The 15,725-nt window shown below is 42.1% G+C and overlaps 2 protein-coding genes across 2 annotated transcripts in view; both read left to right on the top strand.

The window, feature by feature from the left end:
• Positions 1-15,725, top strand: part of CAPN5 (calpain 5) — a 98,973-nt gene that overhangs the window by 57,745 nt on the left and 25,503 nt on the right. Inside the window, exons 3-5 of the mRNA XM_077298718.1 lie at positions 1,217-1,348; positions 10,360-10,568; positions 10,838-11,030. Of these exons, the coding sequence (XP_077154833.1) occupies positions 1,217-1,348; positions 10,360-10,568; positions 10,838-11,030 (534 nt within the window). The remainder of the gene's footprint in view (positions 1-1,216; positions 1,349-10,359; positions 10,569-10,837; positions 11,031-15,725) is intronic.
• Positions 4,953-5,613, top strand: OMP (olfactory marker protein). Its single transcript, XM_077298719.1, has one exon. The coding sequence runs from the start codon at positions 5,004-5,006 to the stop codon at positions 5,478-5,480; it is 477 nt and encodes a 158-aa protein (XP_077154834.1). The 5' UTR covers positions 4,953-5,003; the 3' UTR covers positions 5,481-5,613.

Here is a 15,725-nt window from a genome sequence, read left to right as displayed (position 1 = left end):
TATAACTCAGGATCAGTAATGTAATGTATGTACACAGTGACTGCACCAGCAGAATAGTGAGTGCAGCTCTGGAGTATAATACAGGATGTAACTCAGGATCAGTAATGTAATGTACACAGTGACTGCACCAGCAGAATAGTGAGTGCAGCTCTGGAGTATAATACAGGATGTAACTCAGGATCAGTAATGTAATGTATGTACACAGCGACTCCACCAGCAGAATAGTGAGTGCAGCTCTGGAGTATAATACAGCATATAACTCAGGATCAGTAATGTAATGTATGTACACAGTGACTGCACCAGCAGAATAGTGAGTGCCGCTCTGGAGTATAATACAGGATGTAACTCAGGATCAGTAATGTAATGTATGTACACAGCGACTCCACCAGCAGAATAGTGAGTGCAGCTCTGGAGTATAATACAGCATATAACTCAGGATCAGTAATGTAATGTATGTACACAGTGACTGCACCAGCAGAATAGTGAGTGCAGCTCTGGGGTATAATACAGGATGGAGCTCAGGATCAGTAATGTAATGTATGTACACAGTGACTGCACCAGCAGAATAGTGAGTGCAGCTCTGGAGTATAATACAGGATGTAACTCAGGATCAGTAATGTAATGTATGTACACAGTGACTGCACCAGCAAAATAGTGAGTACAGCTCTGGGGTATAATACAGGATGTAACTCAGGATCAGTAATGTAATGTATGTACACAGTGACTGCACCAGCAGAATAGTGAGTGCAGCTCTGGGGTATAATACAGGATGTAACTCAGGATCAGTACAGGATCAGTAATGTATGTACACAGTGACTGCACCAGTAGAATAGTGAGTGCAGCTCTGGAGTATAATACAGGAGGTACCTCAGGATCAGTAATGTAATGTATGTACATAGTGACTGCACCAGCAGAATAGTGAGTGCAGCTCTGGAGTATAATACAGGAGGTACCTCAGGATCAGTAATGTAATGTATGTACACAGTGACTGCACCAGCAGAATAGTGAGTGCAGCTCTGGAGTATAATGCAGGATGTAACTCAGGATCAGTAATGTAATGTATGTACATAGTGACTGCACCAGCAGAATAGTGAGTGCAGCTCTGGAGTATAATACAGGAGGTATCTGTGGTTGGTGCCTCACGGGTCTGATCTCTGCACAGGATGACAGTATATCGCGGTCTCTCATTAATGACCGTCTTTCCCTCTCTCTACAGGAGTTCTGCTCCGACCCTCATCTGTTTGTGGACGGCATCAGTGCACATGACTTGCACCAGGGTCAGGTGGGAAACTGTTGGTTCGTGGCCGCCTGTTCCTCTCTCGCCTCTCGGGAGCCCCTATGGCAGAAGGTAAGGAGTGTAGTGCATCGTGTGCCATGTTTATTGGCGCTGCGCGCGCTCAGCTCTGCTGCATTTATCCCTCTGTCCAGCATGATACAAGAGCTCATCTATCACAGCGACTGCTTGCTGCTTTGCTCTTCCCAGTGGGGCTGGTGTGCTCGCTCGCTGTGGTTATTGAATACACATGTGCAGGCAGAGCGGAGTCTCGGTTCTTCCGTGTGATATTTTTATTTTTAAGCTGCAGCTTCTCGTCCCCGATGCTCACACTTATGGGTCACACGTGTCCCCGGAGAGCTCATTACACTGGTTTTCCTGCCCAGTTACCTGGTGTCCTCTGGAGACCGCTGTTTACTGTTTACTCCATGTTGTGACTCCTGGTGGTGGCTGCATCCAAAATCCATATGGAAAACCCGCAGCTTCTGTTTCCATTGCGTAAATCTGCATGCTCCCCGAACATGGAGCAGAGGGGAACGGCACGGAGAACTGGCTGCCTATGGACAGCAGTGGTGGGAAACTGGTGGCCAGAGGACAGGATAAAACATGAGATTAGGGTCCACGTTCATAAAGTGTGGTTATAAAGACCAACGCTCACTCTGGAGAGTCCGACAGAGCTGTGCCCCGCTCAGGAGCCCATTATATATAATATGCAATGCTTAATTTCTCCTGTGGAGGTACTGTAAGTATATTAAACACCTGTTCATTTGCTGAAATTCAGCCCCAAATTTACAGGACCCTCTACCGCTCTTAATTGTTCCTGCAGACTCTCATTATAGTGCCGCTTTTCAGCTCTTCGGAGAACAAACTGCCTTCATTATTGGCCAAATATTTAATATCTTGACTTATCAATTCACAGCAACTTCTGCCATATTTCGTCACCCTTATTGCAAGGTTTTCGAGCATATTTGAGGCAATTGGCTTTGTTACCATGTGGAAGGTAAGGTTTTGGGCCACAAGTGTTCCATGAAGACCACTTCTTGCCAGATTTCACCAACCAGTAGATGGTTGTAGTTCGGTCCGATTGATTGCTGCCAGTTCTGAGTTGATGGCTCTGCTGGACAACTTCCAATGAAGAAGGGAAGTAACGTGTCTTTCATCTGCTGCACTAAGTTTCTTTGGCTCACCAGTGTGTCTACAGTCCTCAGCGTTGCCCATTTCTTGGTGTCCTTGATCCTGAGAAATACAGACTTATACACTCATCGTATAATACCATCAGGGAGTTGTCTGGCTCCAAATTTATTTTGCAGCAGGAGAAAAACCCTAAACATACTTCTTAATGACATTGGCGGCATCTTCAGCATAAAGAATAGCAAGGGATCCTGGAGGTGACAATTAATTGGGTTTGTCGCATTTCACAATCTGTTACCGTGATGGAGGTCCCCTGGTGTCTAGCTTGGAGTTCACAAACTTGGGTATGGAGCTTGTGAATTCAAGAAATTACTTTGAATTTCAAAACGTTGATTGACTGTCAAGTAAGGATGGGTGGACCAGTGGATGGTCAGATTCGGCTGAACTTTATAAAAGTTTGATTCGGGTACCAGAATGGTACCTGAACTCAATCCTGGACCCCATTCATGTGAATGGGGTCCAGGATCTGATCGACAGTAACCTTACTGATGTTGCCACCAGTCACAGCACAGATGGCAGCGTGTGAGCCAGCAGCTGTGACCGGTGGGGAAAAGGCTACTGCCGGTTAGGGATCGGCTGATGACTACTACTCATCAGCGTACCCCGTGTCTCACTGAGAGTATTCACCAACCGGCGCCTGAGCATATTCAGAAATATGTCAGGGAGATAATTAGTGCAGTGTGTGTATAGCTTACTGTACATGTATTTACCTAAATAAATGGAAAAAAATTGCGTAGAATCACCTTTATTTTTCTAACTAGTAGTGATGAGCGAGTATGCTCGTTACTCGAGATTTCCAAGCATGCTCGGGTGTTCTCCGAGTATTTTGGGCGTGCTCGGAAATTGTTTGAATCTCCGCAGCTGCATGATTTGAGGCTGCTAGACAGCCTGAATACATGTGGGGATTCCCTAACAAGCAGGCAATCCCTGCATGTGTTCAGGCTGTCTAGCAGCTGCAAATCATGCAGCTGCGGCGACTCAAAACAATTTCCGAGCACGCCCAAAATACTCGGAGAACACTCGAGCATGCTTGGAAATCTCGAGTAACAAGCACACTCGCTAATCACTACTAACTAGCTGAGAGAAAGCAGACAACTGGGGGCTGGTGTTACTATTTTGAGAAGGGGTGAATATCCATGAAGCTTCCCAGGCTATGAATGCCTGCTCACAGCTGCATAGCCTTTTACTGGTTATTAAAATGGGGGACCCCCAAAATAATGATGTGGGGTCACCCCTATATTTAATAACCATCATAGGCTAAACAGACAGCTGTGGGCTGATACTAATAGACTGGGATGGGTACATGGATATTGGCCCCCTCCCAGACTAAAAACAATAGCCCTCCACCGCCCCAGAAATGGTGCATCCATTAGATGCGTGAATTATGGCGCTTGGTCTCGTCTCTTCTCACTTGCCCTAATGGTATTTTCCCCCATTTTTCATAACCTGCCAAGATAAAGCAGACAGCTGTTGGCTTGTATTAGGCTAGAAGGCCCATAGTTATTTTGCCTTTCCCAGCCCACAACTACCCCAGAAAAGGCACGACCATTAGATTCCCCAATTCTGGGACCTCCCCAGCTCTTCACGCTTTCTTCAGCCTGGCGAGCCCGAACAGTAACACAGACACATGGATACTAGGTGTCTGGTATGGACCCCGAACTTTACCTTTCAGGTTCGCCCATCTCTACTCTCGAGGACTACCTAACTAGTGCCTGATGTTTATTTTTTTTACCCCCATGAACAGGTGTGGCCACCCCTTGTGGCCATATTTCTCATAGATATTGTACTCCTAGATTCTAGGACAGTAATTATTTTGAGATGGCAATAAGGCGGCAGTGGTTTTGTTGTTCTCTCGAACATTGGACAATTGACATTCTATACATGTGACAGATTTTGGTTTGTCCATTTTGAAAACCATTTTTCATATGAGAGGCCTCCTGTTCTAGCTCAGTCTAGCTACTAATGTACAGTATTATAAATTGTGAACTCAAGAAACTACTTTGTTTTTTAAAGTCGGATTTTCTACTTTGTGGTAGACCCCAATGTCTATGTACCCTAATGGATACGTGACACCACCTTTTGAATAATTTTCAAAAAACATCTTTCAAATATTCTGAACCTACAATTTTGGACAATTATTTTGAAATGTAAAAAAAAAATGTTGGTGATAGTCTTCTTTAAGACAATGGGCACTTGACACTTTCTATGTCAGACTTGTACAGTTACACAGTAAAGGCATCCTATTTACAGAATCATTACTGTTTCCTTTCTCTCAGCGTCATGTTCCTAAGGTAACATTCACGTAAAATGACTCCCCATAGATTTATTTACCTAAGCTATTACGTGGTGCTCAAGCTGCAAATTAGGCAAGAGAGCATCCTCGGAAATCCTCCAAGGATTTGTTGCCTGAATGAACTGGGGTTGCTTAGCACTGGTGAGCTGCAGGAAGGTGAAGACAAACCTCTCAGTTCAGTCTTATGTTGACTGTCAAGACAGCAAGACTTGTCATAAAGTTTAGTCCCTTGAAAATCTGAAGACTATGTCGACCGAGGCCTCAGAATTGGAGCTGGTCTTCACCGAAGACTCCCAACTCACAAAGTGCATGCGTATACGAGTCCTTAGCCTCCAGCAGAAGAACGCCAAGCCCCAAGATGGTGAAAAGTTACTCAAACCCAACGAGTACATCTATCGGCTGGACTTCAGCCAACAGAAGATGAAGTTTCTTTGGTGGAAAGTCCACCTTAAGAAGCCGGGGAAAGTCATCATCACCGGAACATCTCAACATTGGACTCCAGATCTCACCAACCTCATGAATCGACAGCTTCTGGATCCTCCGGCGATCTTCTGGAAACAGACTGACGATGACGAGGTTCAGTGCAATGAAGCTGATGCTCAAGAGTTTGGGGAGAGGTTGTGCGAGCTCGCCAAAATTCGCAGGGTTATGTTCTTTGTCGTGACTTTTACCGATGGAGCGGAGTCGGGGAATGTCGCTTGCTCGGTTGGATTTAAGGTGTGAGAAGAATCCCCTGTTCGGAGGAGCCACTCGCATTGATAAATTAGCAAGCCTACTTTTTTTTTTTTTTTTGGCATAGCAATATTGATTTTCTTTTCATTTTATGCAAAATTTTACTTGTAGCCATATGTGTCCGTCTGTGTCTGTCAAGTTATCTTAATTTCAAATGTTTTATCATATTTAGCTCTATAAAGTTAAATATCAGTGATTTCATTCTACGTCATGTGAATGTCGAGTTTACATTTTACTTTAAGGGTACTTTTCCTGTAGTGCATGCATATAAAAAAAATGAGGCAGCTTTGCACAAGGTCTAGTTTAAAATCTATCGTTCTTACACATCCCTTTGTCTCCATGGTTACAGACTACAAACCTTGTGTAGTCTGATCCTCTGGTGCAGCATTACTTTGCAATTTTTGTCTTTTTTGCTCTGATTGCCGGAATCTGCACGTGACAACAGTGTATTCCAACCTAGACAGCTTGCATGAACTAACCATGGAATTGGTTTGGTTTGTATCCAAGCTGCGTATGTAAAACTGAAGTAGCCTTTTAACTTAAGACCCACTGGCAAGTTTCCTCATTTTCTAATAATATGCACTCATTAAAAATAATGCAAAAGTATGAATGCCGTTTAAATTTAACTTCTTAAACCTCAAATAGTACACCAAAACACAAAATGTTCTATTTTTTATTTTCTGTAAATTGTTTTTTTTTTATAATGGTAGAGAAGGAAAACTATTCAGCAGTGCAATCCTCTCTGCCGTGAACTTGAAGTAATGAGATTGAAGATTCATGGAAATTTTGGTTTCAGATCTACTTTATAAGTTTCCAAAAAATAAAAATTCAACTTTTTTGCTTTGCTCACAATATGGCAGAATCGTCTTATATTTCAATTGTAGATGTGATGCTGATGGGACTTAAGTTTTAAAATACGGTACTTGTTCTTCTGCAGAACTTTCCGATGAAACATTTCTTGGTCAACTTGAGAAAATAGCTAAACATTTGTTTCAAATGTAATAATTTTTTTCTAATGTCTTTACGTTTTTTTTTATTTTGTTTCCTGTTTTTTTGTGTTCATACATAGTCACCTATTTCTGTATATTATAATTATCATTAAAAAAAAGTTGCTTTATAGGAAATAAATTTGTTACCTCATTTTGTGTTTGTTTTTTTTTATTTTGTGATATATTTCAAATACATAAAATGGCATCAATCTATAATAAACAAATGCATTGGATAAATTTGGTAATGGTGCGAAAGTTGCAGTACCAGGTACAGCTTAGACTTAAGAGTGGCGCTGTTTCTCGATTTTATTTATTTATTTTTATTTTATCTTCTAGACATCCCTTGCTAGGGCACTTGGACCTCATAGGGGTGGCTCTCCTGTTCCAGATCTCTTACTATGAGCCAAAATGGAAATCTGTCTTAAATAAGCTCCCACTGTAGCTGATGTGACCTGTTGATAAATAACCACATATCAATACTGCATGGAAATGATTGGTTTCTCTAAGCTAAACCAGCTGTTATTGGGATCTTTGATCAACTGATCACTTGGTCCACTATAATGTAAGAAGGAGGGTTGTCAGACACCCTCCTTTAAAGGGAAAGTATTTGCATGACACAGGAGACGGCTATGTCCTCGGCATCCACCATTTCTTCCATCCACACTTGCCAACGTCATTACTCAGTCTGCAGTTTTTTTTGCAGTTCCCAAAACTTTTAGAATTCTTTCTAAAACTACAGAAGTTACGGGAACTTCTCCTTGATTTTTTTTTTCTTCCACCATGCTTGACTGGTAGACTGCATATGTAGAAGATACAGAACTTTGTCTTTTTGCAGACAGTGGTGGAGCAGAGCTTCAATTGCCTAACAGATGAGACCATTTCAGTATTTTATTTATTCTTTATTTTGAGGTTTTTTGTTTGTTTTTTTAATTGGTATCCCAGCCACAAGAATTTTATCACTTTCCCCTGTGACCAATGCTGAATCTGTGTCTGCTGATTTGATAGAATGCCAAACCCAGGTGCCCAATTCCCTTTTCCGTAAAACGGAAGCGGCGGTCGACCATTCCCCCTGAAATGATCAAAATCATTGGGGGGGCACAGACTTTTGGCTATTGTAATATTAGTAGCTTGTCTTTTTGCTGTCTTTTCATCAGCTGCCGGGTTTATTACTCCCAAAGCGCCGTCCCCTGCCACCTCCACTATATAAGGATAGATGGCGTCATCTTCACAGGTAATAGACCGAGCTCCGCGATAATAAATAAAACATCTGCATTCTCGCCAGCAGCCATTTATCACCTCGTAGTGAAATGCTTACTGCTGCAATTATCTTATTTTTTTTATTTTTTTCTTCTACGTGATGTTAGATGTCAATCTTCCCTCCACTCCACATAACATTCAGATTTTCTGCTAATCTCAGCGGAAATCGCCGTAAACTCCAGATCCGCGGCACGACCCTAATCTGTAAGCGTTATTATTCCTGACCGTGGAGAAAGAGGCGAAACATCAATCACTGACAAATGGATCACAGCTGGCTTCAACAGGAGCTGATGGTGCCGGATTATCAGATATTCTGGGCTACCGGGTAGTGACAAGCATTTCCTGGTATGCTGAAATAATGGCTCTCAGCGATGGCCGACTGAGCAGACCTCCAGTGAGGAGGACTGTAAGAAGTTACATGGATTGAAAAAAGACCTCGGTCCATCAAGTTAAACCCTTCTCCACCATTTGTACATTTGTCACTAATTTATCTATAACCCGCCATGTTATGTGTAGTGAGGGAATCATCCGGCCCTGTTATAAAGGCTGTTATAGTGTCGGCCATTACTACCTCCTGTGGTCGGCATTCCACAGTCTGACTGCTCTAACTGTAAAGAACCCTTTCCTGTTTAGCTGCCGGAATCGCCGTTCTTCCACCAGTAATGAGTGCCCCCTGGTCCTCCGTATGGTCTATGGGAGGAATACGTCATGTGCCATCTTTTGTACCAATCACACATATATTTATACATGTAAATTAGATCCCCTCTGAGGCGTTTTGTCTAAGCTAAACAAGCCCAACTTTTCCAACCTCATGTGAGCGGCCTCCATCCCTTGTAATAATCTAGTTGTCGCCTATGAACTGACTCTAACTTCTGAATATCCTTTTTAAAATGTGAAGCCCAAACCTGGATCCCATATTCTTTGTGGCCTCACCAGTGATTTATAAAGGGATAACGATATGTTGTGACTCATGGGATTTTCTCTTTTTATACACCCTAAAATCTTGTTTGCTTTTGCGGCTGCTGCTTGACATTGAGTGCTGCTGCTCGGCTTATAACCAGAATCCCCCGTCCTTGTCCTGTTCTGTGGTCCGGAGTATGGTCCCATCTAATGTATATGCAGCTATAGGATTACTCCATCCTAGGTGCATTACTCTACATGTTTCTACATTTGCCAAGTGTTTGCTCATCCAGGCATCTTATCCAGATCATTTTGCAATATTGTAATGTCAAGGTCAAATTTTAATATCCTACATAGTTTGGTGTCGTCAGCAAAGAATAAGACTGACACTTTACACTCCATCTCATCCAAAAAGGTAATTAATAAAGAGATTAAAAAGAATCGGTCCTAGCACAAAACCCTTGGGTCCCCTCTGCTACCAGTACAGATCCCTGCGGTCCCCATTTCTCCCAGTACAGATCCCTGCGGTCCACCACTGCGCCCAGTACAGATCCCTGCTGTCTCCACTGCTCCCAATACAGATCCCTGCTGTCTCCACTGCTCCCAGTACAGATCCCTGCTGTCTCCACTGCTCCCAGTACAGATCCCTGCGGTCCCCATTTCTCCCAGTACAGATCCCTGCGGTCCCCACTGCTCCCAGTACAGATACCTGCTGTCTCCACTGCTCCCAGTACAGATCCCTGCGGTCCACCACTGCTGACTATATCCCATTTCGAGAACATACCATTTATGATGACTCTGTTTCCTGTCATTTAACCAATTCTTACCCATCTGCATATAGTTTCCCCCAGTCCATGTTTCTGTAGCTTCAGTATAAGGCTGTTTTATGGAACAGTATCAGATGCCTTTGCAAAGTCCATATAAATCACATCAGCCGCATTACCTACATCCAGACTTGAACTTATCTCCTCATAGAAATCCAATATGATAGACACGACCTACAGATGATTCTCACAAAATTAGAATATCATCAAAAAGTGAATTTATTTCAGTTCCTCAATACAAAAAGTGAATCTCCTATATTCTATAGAGTCATTACACACAGAGTGATCTATTTCATGTGTTTATTTCTGTTAATGTTGATGATTATGGCTTACAGCCAATGAAAACCCAAAAGTCATTATCTCAGTAAATTAGAATACTTTATAACACCAGCTTGAAAAATTATTTTAAGATCCGAAATGTTGTCCTCCTGAAACGTATGTTCAGTAAATGCCCTCAATACTTGGTCCTTTGGCATCAGTTACTGCATCAATGCGGCGTGGCATGGAGGCGATCAGCCTGTGGCACTGCTGAGGGGTTATGGAAGCCCAGGTCGCTTTGATCGCAGCCTTCAGCTCGTCTGCATTGTTGGTCTGGTGTCTCATCTTCCTCTTGACAATACTCTGTAGATTCTCTATGGGGTTAAGGTCAGGCGAGTTTGCTGCCAATCAAGCCCAGTGATACTGTTGTTTGTACACCAGGTATTGGTACTTTTGGCAGTGTGAAATTAAAACTACGGAGAATGCTGTGTAGATGAAATGTTAAAATAGGAAAGAAAGAAGGTGATGTAATAGGAATTCTTTTTCTTTTTTTATGAGGATGACGATGGTCGTACTGATGATCTCTTTTGGCATTACATACAATAGACTCCACACTTAACACCTCTCATCTTTCCAATGCAGGTAATTCCCAACTGGAAGGAGCAGGAGTGGAATTCAGAAAAGCCGGAGAACTATGCCGGGATCTTTCATTTCCACTTTTGGCGTTTCGGGGACTGGGTGGACGTGGTGATCGACGACCGGCTGCCGACTATTCATAACGAGCTGATTTACTGTCACTCCAATGATCGGAACGAGCTGTGGTGCGCCCTCGTGGAGAAGGCTTACGCCAAGTACGTCCTAATGCTCCACCAATCGCATTGTGTGATTTCACCGAATCCCCGGCAAAGACAAAACTAGTCTTGAGTGGGCGGTCGAGGTCTTTAATTGCGTTAGTTGTGGAATACGTTAATTTGCAATGAGACCAATGCCGTATTTAAAGTGGGCACTGTTTTATACAAATTAGACACCGATTTATTAAATTAGACACCGATTTATTAGATTAGTCAACGACAACTTGCTGATGGTTTCCAGCTTGTCAATGATTTCCTCTTCCTTACAGATTAGTTGGGTGCTACGAGGCCCTGGACGGGGGAAACACTGCAGACGCCCTGGTGGATTTTACAGGCGGGGTGTCTGAGCCCGTCGAGCTGTCAGAAGGAGATTACATCAATGATGACCACAAAAGAAATGATCTCTTTGAGAGAGTCCTGAAGGTTCATAACCGAGGAGGGCTGATCAGCTGCTCCATCAAGGTGCGCCCTCCGCCCCTACATGTAAAATGTCAGAGCCGCAGGAGGCGGATAAAAGCCAAATCTCTCCGGCTCATGATTACAAATGTAATTTGTAACCATGTCAAGTAGTTCAGAGGCGGAAAAATGTCACAGCGAGATCCAGGCAGCTTATTACACCGCGCCAGCGCCAAAATAAATTACCTGCAGCTATTAATGGACATCATTAACCCCTTCGCGCCCATTTTCATTTTTGCGTTTGTTTTTCGCTCCCCTTCTTCCCAGAGCCATAACTTTTTAAATTTTTTTTTGTCAATATGGCCATGTGAGGGCTTGTTTTTTGCAGGACGAGTTGTACTTTTGAACAACACCATTGGTTTTACCATGTCGTGTACTAGAAAACGGGAAAAAAATGGCAAGTGCAGTGAAATTGCAAAAAAAGTGCAGTTGCGCAATGGTTTTTTTTATTTATTTTTTTTTACCATGTTCACTAAATGCTAAAACAGACTTGCCATTATGATTCTCTAAGTCATTACAAGTTCATAGACACCAAATATGTCTAGGCTCTTTTTTTATTTAAGCGGTGAAAAAAAAATAATTCCAAAGTTGTTTTTTTTTTAAATTAAAATAAAAATTGCGTCATTTTTCGATACCCGTAGCATCTCCATTTTTCGTGTCCTCTTGTTGAGTAAGGGCTTATTTATACGCGCCGAGCTGACGTTTTTATTGATACCATTTTGCTGCAGATACGATCATTTGATTGCCCGTTACTGCATTTTACTGCAATGTTCTGGCGACTAAAAAAAGTAATTCTGGCTTTTTAATTTTTTTTTCTCGTTGTGCTGTTTACCGATCGGGTTAACTTTTAAAATAATAAATAAATTAAATAAATATATGTGTGTGTATGTATGTATATATATATATATATATATATATATATATATATATATATATATATATATATATATATATATGTATGTGTATATGTGTATATATATATATATATATATATATATATATATATATATATATATATATATATATATATATATATATATATATATACTAGCTGTACTACCCGGCTTCGCCCGGGTTAATGACTGCTGTTAGCAAAATAGAATGTGTTAACAAAAATTTATTCTGCACACAAAAACCACAAAACAAATAGATAGAAATGTAATTATTAAAAGGCAAAAACTAAGCAAATAGAAGCATTTCACAACATATATTAGCTTTGTTATACTGAGAATGTCTTTGTTGCCTATATTAACCAATCAGAGCTCAGGTTAATTAACTGTAGCAAAATAGAAGCTGAGCTGTGATTGGTTGCTATTGGCAGCCTGATAAATCCCCAGCCAACAGGAAGCCCTCCCCCCTGGCAGTATATATTAGCTCACACATACACATAATAGACAGGTCATGTGACTGACAGCTGCCGTATTTCCTATATGGTACATTTGTTGCTCTTGTAGTTTGCTTATTAATCAGATTTTTATTTTTGAAGGACAATACCAGACTTGTGTGTGTTTTAGGGCGAGTTTTATGTGTCAAGTTGTGTGTGTTGAGTTGCGTGTGGCGACATGCATGTAGCGACTTTTGTGAGATGAGTTTTGTGTGGCGACATGCGTGTAGCAACATTTTGTGTGTTGAGTTGCATGTGACAGGTTAGTGTAGCAAGTTGTGTGCAGCAAGATTTGTGCATGGCGAGTTTTGCGCGTGGCGAGTTTTATGTGTGGTGCATTTTGAGTATGTGCAAGTTTTGTGTGAGGCAACTTTTGCATGTGGTGCAACTTTTGTACATGTGGCAATTTTTCTGTGTGTGCAAGTTTTGCATGAGGTGAGTTTTCCATGAGGTGAGTTTTGCACGTGTGGCGAGTTTTGCGTGAGCCTAGTTTTGCATATGGCGAGTTTTGCATGTAGCGAGTTTTGAGTGGTGACTTTTGTGTTTCGACTTTTATGTGGCAAGGTTGGTGTGTGTGTGTGGTGAAATGTGTGCTGAGGGTGGTATATGTGTTCAAGCACGTGGTAGTGTGTGGCGCATTTTGTGTTTGTGTTCATATCCCCGTGTGTGGTGAGTATCCCATGTCGGGGCCCCACCTTAGCAACTGTACGGTATATACTCTTTGTCGCCATCGCTCTCATTCTTTAAGTCCTCATTGTTCACATCTGGCAGCTGTCAATTTTCCTCCAACACTTTTCCCTTCACTTTTTCCCCATTATGTAGATAGGAGCAAAATTGTTTGGTGAATTGGAACGCGCGGGGTTAAAATTTCACCTCACAACATAGCCTATGACGCTCTCGGGGTCCAGACGTGTGACTGTGCAAAATTTTGTGGCTGTAGCTGCGACGGTACAGATGCCAATCCTGGACATACACACATACATACATACACACATTCAGCTTTATATATTAGATATACCTGTATGTAATCTCCTGTATATAGTATATACCTGTGTGTCATCTCACCTATATATAGTATATATCTGTGTGTCATCTCCTGTATATAGTATATACCTGTATGTCATCTCCTCCTATACATAGCATATACCTGTGTCATCTCCTCCTGTATATACTATATACCTGTAGGTAATCTGCTCCTGTATATAGTATATACCTGTGTGTCATCTCCTCCTGTATATAGTATATACCTGTATGTCATCTCCTCCTGTATGTAGTATGTACCTGTATGTCATCTCCTCCTCTATATAGTATATACCTGTGTGTCATCTCTCCTGTATATAGTATATATCTGTGTGTCATCTCCTCCTGTATATAGTATATACCTGTGTCATCTCCCCTGTAAATAGTATATACCTGTGTGTCATCTCCTGTATATAGTATATAGCTGTATGCCATCTCCTCCTGTATTAGCCCTCGTTCACACGTTATTTGGTCAGTATTTTTACCTCAGTATTTGTAAGCTAAAATGGCAGCCTGATAAATCCCCAGCCAACAGTAAGCCCACCCCCTGGCAGTATATATTAGCTCACACATACACATAATAGACTGGTCATGTGACTGACAGCTGCCGGATTCCTATATGGTACATTTGTTGCTCTTGTAGTTTGTCTGCTTATTAATCAGATTTTTATTTTTGAAGGATACCAGACTTGTGTGTGTTTTAGGGCGAGTTTCGTGTGTCAAGTTGTGTGTGTTGAGTTGCGTGTGGCGACATGCATGTAGGGACTTTTGTGAGATGAGTTTTGTGTGGCGACATGCGTGTAGCAACTTTTTGTGTGTCGAGTTGCATGTGACAGGTTAGTGTAGCAAGTTGTGTGCAGCAAGTTTTGCGCATGGCGAGTTTTGCGCGTGGCGAGTTTTATGTGTGGTGCCTTTTGAGTATGTGCAAGTTTTGTGTGAGGCAACTTTTGCATGTGTTGCAACTTTTGTGCATGTGGCAATTTTTCTGCGTGTGGCAATTTTTCTGCGTGTGCAAGTTTTGCGTGTGGCGAGTTTTGCACGTGTGGCGAGTTTTGCATGTGGAGAGTTTTGCGCGTGGCGAGTTTTGAGCGGCGACTTTTGTGTTTCTACTTTTATGTGGCGAGGTTGGTGTATGTGTGGTGAAATGTGCACTGAGGGTGGTATATGTGTTCAAGCACGTGGTAGTGTGTGGCGCATTTTGTGTGTGTGTTCATATCCCCGTGGTGGTGTGATTATCCCATGTTGGGGCCCCACCTTAGCAACTGTACAGTATATACTCTTTGGTGCCATCGCTGTCATTCTTTAAGTCCCCCTTGTTCACATCTGGCAGCTGTTAATTTGCCTCCAACACTTTTCCTTTCATTTTTTCCCCATTATGTAGATAGGGGCAAAATTGTTTGGTGACTTGGAAAGCGCGGGGTTAAAATTTCACCTCACAATATAGCTTTGACGCTCTCAGGGTCCAGACGTGTGACTGTGCAAAATTTTGTGCCTGTAGCTGCGACGCCTCCAACACTTTTCCTTTCACTTTTTCCCCATTATGTAGATAGGGGCAAAATTGTTTGGTGAATTGGAAAGCGCGGGGTTAAAATTTCACCTCACAACATAGCCTATGACGCTCTCGGGGTCCAGACGTGTGACTGTGCAAAATTTTGTGGCTGTAGCTGCTATGGTTCAGATGCCAATCCCGGACATACATACATACATACATACATACATACATACACACACACACACATTCAGCTTTATATATTAGATATATATGTGTGTATATATGTATGTATGTATGTATATATATATATATATCTAATATATAAAGCTGAATGTGTGTGTGTGTGTATGTATGTATGTATGTATGTATGTCCGGGATTGGCATCTGAACCGTAGCAGCTACAGCCACAAAATTTTGCACAGTCACACGTCTGGACCCCGAGAGCGTCATAGGCTATGTTGTGAGGTGAAATTTTAACCCCGCGCTTTCCAATTCACCAAACAATTTTGCCCCTATCTACATAATGGGGAAAAAGTGAAAGGAAAAGTGTTGGAGGCGTCGCAGCTACAGGCACAAAATTTTGCACAGTCACACGTCTGGACCCTGAGAGCGTCAAAGCTATATTGTGAGGTGAAATTTTAACCCCGCGCTTTCCAAGTCACCAAACAATTTTGCCCCTATCTACATAATGGGGAAAAAATGAAAGGAAAAGTGTTGGAGGCAAATTAACAGCTGCCAGATGTGAACAAGGGGGACTTAAAGAATGACAGCGATGGCACCAAAGAGTATATACTGTACAGTTGCT

The sequence above is a fragment of the Ranitomeya variabilis genome, chromosome 3 (assembly GCF_051348905.1).
Source record: "Ranitomeya variabilis isolate aRanVar5 chromosome 3, aRanVar5.hap1, whole genome shotgun sequence".
Taxonomy (NCBI): Eukaryota; Metazoa; Chordata; class Amphibia; order Anura; family Dendrobatidae; genus Ranitomeya; species Ranitomeya variabilis.
The sequence above is the reverse complement of the archived record's forward strand: the minus strand, read 5'-3'. Positions and strand labels throughout refer to the sequence as shown.